This window comes from Acomys russatus, chromosome 31, assembly GCF_903995435.1.
Source record: "Acomys russatus chromosome 31, mAcoRus1.1, whole genome shotgun sequence".
Classification (NCBI taxonomy): domain Eukaryota; kingdom Metazoa; phylum Chordata; class Mammalia; order Rodentia; family Muridae; genus Acomys; species Acomys russatus.
The window spans coordinates 6,842,225-6,848,224 of record NC_067167.1 but is presented as its reverse complement, the minus strand read 5'-3'; the positions used below and the strand labels follow the sequence as shown (position 1 = coordinate 6,848,224).

The following is a 6,000-nucleotide window of genomic DNA, read 5'->3' as shown; positions in this document are numbered from 1 at the left end:
AGGGACAAGGTGCGGCACGTTGGTTTGAGGACAAGCCAGGTGCTGGCTGAAGCCTCTTCAGCTCGCCCCAGATTCACAACTCTGTCATTGTTCTCAGTTATCAGCAGAAAGCAGGAGAGCTGGTACCCCCATTCTTACCCCAGCTCCATGTCCACTCAATCTTGCTCACTATGTGACTAGAAAAGGCAATCCTTACATATTCTTAGTCCGGTGGACAACCTAATGTCCAGACTGATGGCTGCAAGGTCTACCTGCCGGAAGGACCCACATGAGGACTCCAGGAGCACCGTCCTCTCACTCCCAGGACCATGGCTAAGCTGACCTTGCAGAGGAGGGCAGAGAGGAGCATCTCAGCCTAGGTAGAAGAGAAAACTCAGCCGGGCGTGGTGGCGCACGCCTTTAATTCCAGCACTCGGGAGGCAGAGGCAGGCGGATCTCTGTGAGTTCGAGGTCAGCCTGGTCTACAAAAGTCCAGGACAGCCAAGGCTACACTGAGAAATCATGTCTTAAAATAAATAAGGAGAGAGAGAGAGAGAGAGAGAGAGAGAGAGAGAGAGAGAGAGAGAGAACTCCTGACCAGAACCCTCTTTGTGTTCCCCGCAACCCCCAAATTCTGGGTGTGCCGAAGTAGAAGCATCAAGAGGAATCAAGCCCAAATTAGCACCTTTCCACAAGGAAAATAATCAGAGGACACCATGCTTCGATAAGGAAGTAGCTGCCAGAGCAAGGCACACTTCGGATGTCCTCTCGGAAGAACCTGCTCTGTGACATGTAGCAGAACATAGCTCTCTGGCCCTTGCCTTTTATTCCAGAAAATGCTATCCCTTGGAGGAAAACCAAGTGGCGCTTTGGACACAACGGTCTTGTGATAGGAAAGCAGAGAAGGGAGGCCTCTTAGCCTGTAAGATGTTTATTTCAAGTGGATTTGTCTGCAAACCCTTCTAAAGTCCTCCACATGACCGGCGCGGAGCAAGGGCCAACAGGCTCTCTCAAATCCCACCAAGTATGTCCTCACTCGACCTAGTTCCTCTGAGTGAGCCCGCAGTGCCCACGGCCTGGGCCTTAGTGTCCTGGCTGTATCCCACACTCAAGTCTCTAGGGACCTTCCAAGGGCTGAAAAAAGCACTATGGCCAAATAGCCGAGGCTTCCAAGTGTTCGGAAAGGGACATAATATAATTGTATTCCGGGAGATAGTACTAAAAGAGCAGCAAGGGGGCCACGGCACCCTAGAGTGGAATTAAGGAAGCGAGGGGCTTCAGAGTTGAGTGAGGATAAGAAAGGTATGGGAGCTGGGTTCTCTCCTCTGTAAGTAGCTGAAATGTTTGGTGGGGACTCTTAGAAGCATTCAGGAGGCTGAGGTAGGAGGGTTGAGAGTTCAAGGCCAGCCTGGGCTACATAATGAGACCCTATCTCAAAAATCACAGTAACGCCAACACTAACAAAGACACAGAATGACCTAGCAAGGGCGGTACAACCAAAAAAACAGTTTTACCAGGATTCTTTCTGCTTCTCCCCTTAAAGAGTCTCTTCTCTTGGGGATACTCATCCAAGAGCGTTATTTGCTGCAAGTTTTCAGCATTTCTGCAACTAGAGCACCGTTCTCCTTCAAACCCCTGGAAGGCATAAGGTGGGAAAGGAAGGGAGAGAGCTCGCTACAAAAGAGCGCTGTTGGTTAGATGGCCTTGCTGCTAAGCCCGTGGGCATATGTCTCTTTTGGTAGGAACAGCTAGCTGGGAGGTGAGAAGGGGGTGGCCCCTCTCAGAGCCTGTTTCCTCAGCTGGAAGGCACATGTGACACCTGCTCTTGCTTTTCTCAATTAGAAGGAATATGTAAATACAAGAAGATGGAGTATGGAAGCCTGCTTTTAAAAAATCTATAGGATAGGCCAGGCGGGGCACTGCCTATCCATAGCTCTAACAGTTAGGAGCCTGAGGCAGGAGGACATTGAGTTCAAGGTCAGCCTGGGCTATATAGGGAGACTGTGTCTCAAAAAGACAGAACAACAACAGTGAGTATAACACACACACACACACACACACACACACACACACACACACACACGCCCCACAGTCCAGATGCTACTTAAAATAGGATGGTAATAACACTACCATTACTCTTCTGTTATACAGTTTGCTATTTAGAATCCTGCATAGTTTTTTCTCCAGGATCTGGTTTTATTCCACTTTTGGATGGTTTTTACCTCAAAGTTTCTTGCTGAAATTCTGTTTGCCACCGGTGTGAGACCGGCTGTCATAGTCTCTCCCCCCCCCCCCGCCCCCGCCTTTTTTTTTTCTTCTACATTCTGTCCTTAAAGAAGACTCGGGCCTTTGCACTTGCTGTTTTTCTTGCATGATGTCACCTCAGAGAACTCGTCCTTTACTGTCCCACAGAAAGCAACGCCCTCTTAGTCATTCCAGCCTAGGTCTACATCTATTCCAGTTTCCTCATAGCACTAGCACAATCACCCTGGTTGCAAGGGCTTTGCTTGCACCCAGAACAGTGTTTGTTGAATAATTCCACAGATCCCATTTGCCCCCAGTGACAATTACCGTAGCTATTCCCAAAAGGCAGAGGTGGGGGGCAGGGGAGAGCGGAAAGGGGGCGGGGGGGGGGGGGGATAATGTCATGTGCCCAGGCGTTTCCTCTTAACTCCCTGCTCTCTCTAGGAAAGGTAAGAAGGGGAAATTTTCTAGACTTTTTCCTGGAGGCAGGATCAAGGACTCCAGGGCCCATTGGAAGGGATTCCTGGCTAGCTGGGTGGCTGGGACTGGATCCTTGTTTGGGTCGAAGGCGCACTGAGGGCCGGTGGGCGTAGGGTGAAGGGGCCGTGGGGCGACGCTGCAGCACATACTGGGCCCAGGACGCACCCAGCCCACCCACTCGCGTGCCCCACAACCACATTATTCCCTATAAGGATCTGAACAGTCCGGGCCGGCCCCGCCCTGTCGCCCCGCGCCCACCGGCCCCGCCCCCTTTTTGGAGGGCCGATGAGGTAATGCGGCGCTGCCATTGGTCGGAGGGGGCGGCCCCCCGAGCTCCCGAGGGGCTGGGTCCCCTTGCGCCCCTATATCTCGCGGCAGCCCTGGACTCTGCGCACAGTGGGCAGCGGGCAGCCGCCAGCGCCGGGAAGCTTCTTCTTCTCCCGCTTCTCCACTTCCCGATCCTTCTCCCGGAGGCCACTTGCTGGCTCCGTGGACTCTTGACCGAGCCACTCAACGCCACCTCGTCGCGTCTCGCTCGGCTACTTGGAGAGCACTTCCCCGGAGCTCAAAGTTGCCCACGGTAAGACCCAACGGGTGAGCTCCGACTGCAGCATCCGCGCCAGCGCTCGGCAACTTTGAAGAGTGGCAGTCCCCGCAGCGGACCACAGCAGCTACGATGACTCCCTGGCTTGGGCTTGTCGTGCTCCTTGGCTGCTGGAGCCTTGGACACTGGGGCGCCGAAGCGTGCACATGCTCGCCCAGCCATCCCCAGGATGCCTTCTGCAACTCCGACATCGGTAAGCGCTCCGGGAGGCCCAGGGCAAGCTGCGTGTTCTAGCTGGAGACTCAGTTTCCCTGGGCGGGGGAGACTGTGTGGGGAGACAACGTCGCAGAGGGAACCCAAGCAGTGGCCTAATGGTCTCTCGCAGGCAGAAGTGAATGCGGTCCCTTTCCACAGTGGCTCTTGAAGGGGAAAAAAGCTGGAGGATGAGGAGGGTGGGAGAAGGTTCTGAAAAGTTGGAATGTTTCCTGAAGTTCTGGGACTTCGAGTATACTTTACAAGAAGTTGCCAGCTTGTGCGGGCGGAGTTGTGAGAGAAAACTCCCAGCGTTCAAAGATTGCTTATCTCCCGCGCCCTTGAACTTCATTCTTTTCCTTGAGATCCAACCCAGCCTAGCTGCAGGCGCTCCCAGCAAGTGCTAATGGAGCTTCTTGCCTGCCAAGTTTGAGGGGCTGGAAGGGGAGTGGGGGTGGGGAAAAAAAAAACGAAACAGGAGAAAACTGTAGGGTTGACCTCCTCAGTAAGGAGAACTGTGTCTGGGTGTCTACAGCTGGCGTGAGGTGACTGTGGGGGAATCACTTACCGCGTATCTGTGAAAATTCACAGGGAGGGTTTTATTTATTTATTTTTCCTAAATGTACGTGAGAAGGGAGAGAGTGAGCAACCAGAGAAAGCAGATTTGTCACCAGAAGAAGAAAGACGCCAAGGGTCTTCATCACTTAATGGTGATGGTTTCAAAGAGACAGTGTGTTGATTTAGAGAGACCTGCTAAGAAGCAGAGCCCACTGTCCTGAGCGCCTGAAGAGTGTTGGGGATAGATACTTGTGTTTGGCGCGTCCCATGTCGAGTAGAAGCTGGGAGAAAAATCTCTCTTTTTCTCCAGCTCCTAAAGCACCTAAAGCTCTTAAAGCAGGTCCTGTGTGCCTGCTGGGCTCGGGGTGGGACATGAAGCTACCCTTGGCCCATGGGGATTGAGTGGTGAAGAATACAGTGGTGTGGGTTTTAAGTATGGTCTTAAAGGAGAAGGGAATTTTCCACTGGGTCTTGGGTGAGGGATTCTTACTTTGCAAGTGTGTTGTGGTGAGGGAAGGGCGGGGGGGGGGGGGGGGGGGGGGAGGGCAGATGGGGGGAAAGGGTGGCGACCTGGCAAGGGAGAAAACTGAGGCTTGGAGAAGCACTGCTGGTGGGGCCAGGCACAGCCTGGGGGGAGGGGAGTAAATCTGGGAGGTGGTTGTGGTGGCCAGGTCAGTCGACTTGGCAGCCCAGGGTGTTTATGTGACCTGCAGTCACCCTTGTTGGATGTTTCCTGGGACCTGCAGACACATACCCTTGCCTGTCCCCTAGGGGAGAGCCTTGCTAGCACCCCCTTCCCCACCCCACCCCCAACCCCCGGCTCTATGGATTGCTTGGAAGCATCCTTTTGGATTTCTGGAGACCTGGTTGTGTGTCATCACCCCACCACCACCACCACCACGCCGCCCCCCCCCCCCCCCAAACCACCCCTTACCCACCCCCCTAGGACCCAGGTTCCTCTTGGCCTTTTTCCTCTCACTTTTCCAACTAGTTACTGCTGCTGGGTTCTGGTTTAGCTCAGCCTAGAGCATGCCCCTGGCCTGGAGCTAGCAGGTGGAATCTGGGGTGTGCAGACTCTGGCCCAAGTTCTTTTCTGCTTCACAGTGGGGGTTGGATGTGTTTCAGTTTGAAGAGAAGGCTCTCATCCCCGTTACGGGTGCCTTTTGCTCAGAGGTTTGTGTCCCCAAAGTTTATAGAAAAGTGCCAATGTGAGCCAGCAGATCCTGTCCGCTGTATCTACCTTGGAATCGGCTCATTGCTTCCATAAGGGTCTAATTGTAGGTCAGGACTGAGGAAGCTTCTTGTAATTTCTACGGGCTTAGTCAAGAAACGGCTTCCGTCTCCCTCTTCATAGGCTTCCTAGAGAAAAGTTAAGTCACCAAGACATATGTCAAACCCAGACCATGGTAGTAGCAAAAAAAGGAAAAAAGGAGAAAGAAAGAAAGAAAGAAAGAAAGAAAGAAAGAAAGAAAGAAAGAAAGAAAGAAAGAAAGAAAAATCTTTGCCCTGGCAGGGATCCAGATTTTCGCGGCAGACCTCAGTTTGGTGCATTGCATAGGGGATGAGATAATGCTTTTAAAAATGGGAGGTGTGGGTGTGGGCCTGCTGACTTGTTGACCTGCTGCCTCCAGTAGATGGCTCCCAACTGTACTCTGGACACTGGAGCCCCCTAAGTATGGTCAGACCAGCCTGCCACCCTCCTCTTCTAGAACCTTCCTGCATTCTCATCCTGCATGGATGCTGCGTTGCCAGGAAGGGGCCTTTCTTCATAACCCCACCCCCCACCCCACAATGGCCTTCCTTCTCCTGTCTCTTGATCCACGGGTGTCTCTTTTCCCTTTTTTCTCTAAAGCCCAGGGGACTGGCACAACCTTCTGGATGAGGAGGAGTTAAAAGGTGTTTCCATGGCAACTGCAGGCCCTGCACCCTATCAAAGTGTTTAG

The 6,000-nt window shown here is 52.9% G+C and overlaps 1 protein-coding gene across 1 annotated transcript in view; it reads left to right on the top strand.

Annotated features, from left to right (window-relative positions):
• Window positions 1-3,255: 3,255 nt before the first annotated feature.
• Timp3 (TIMP metallopeptidase inhibitor 3) overlaps window positions 3,256-6,000 on the top strand; it is a 46,854-nt gene continuing 44,109 nt past the window's right edge. The window contains exon 1 of the mRNA XM_051173002.1: window positions 3,256-3,500. Coding sequence (XP_051028959.1) covers window positions 3,380-3,500 — 121 coding nt within the window. The 5' untranslated portion in view covers window positions 3,256-3,379. The remainder of the gene's footprint in view (window positions 3,501-6,000) is intronic.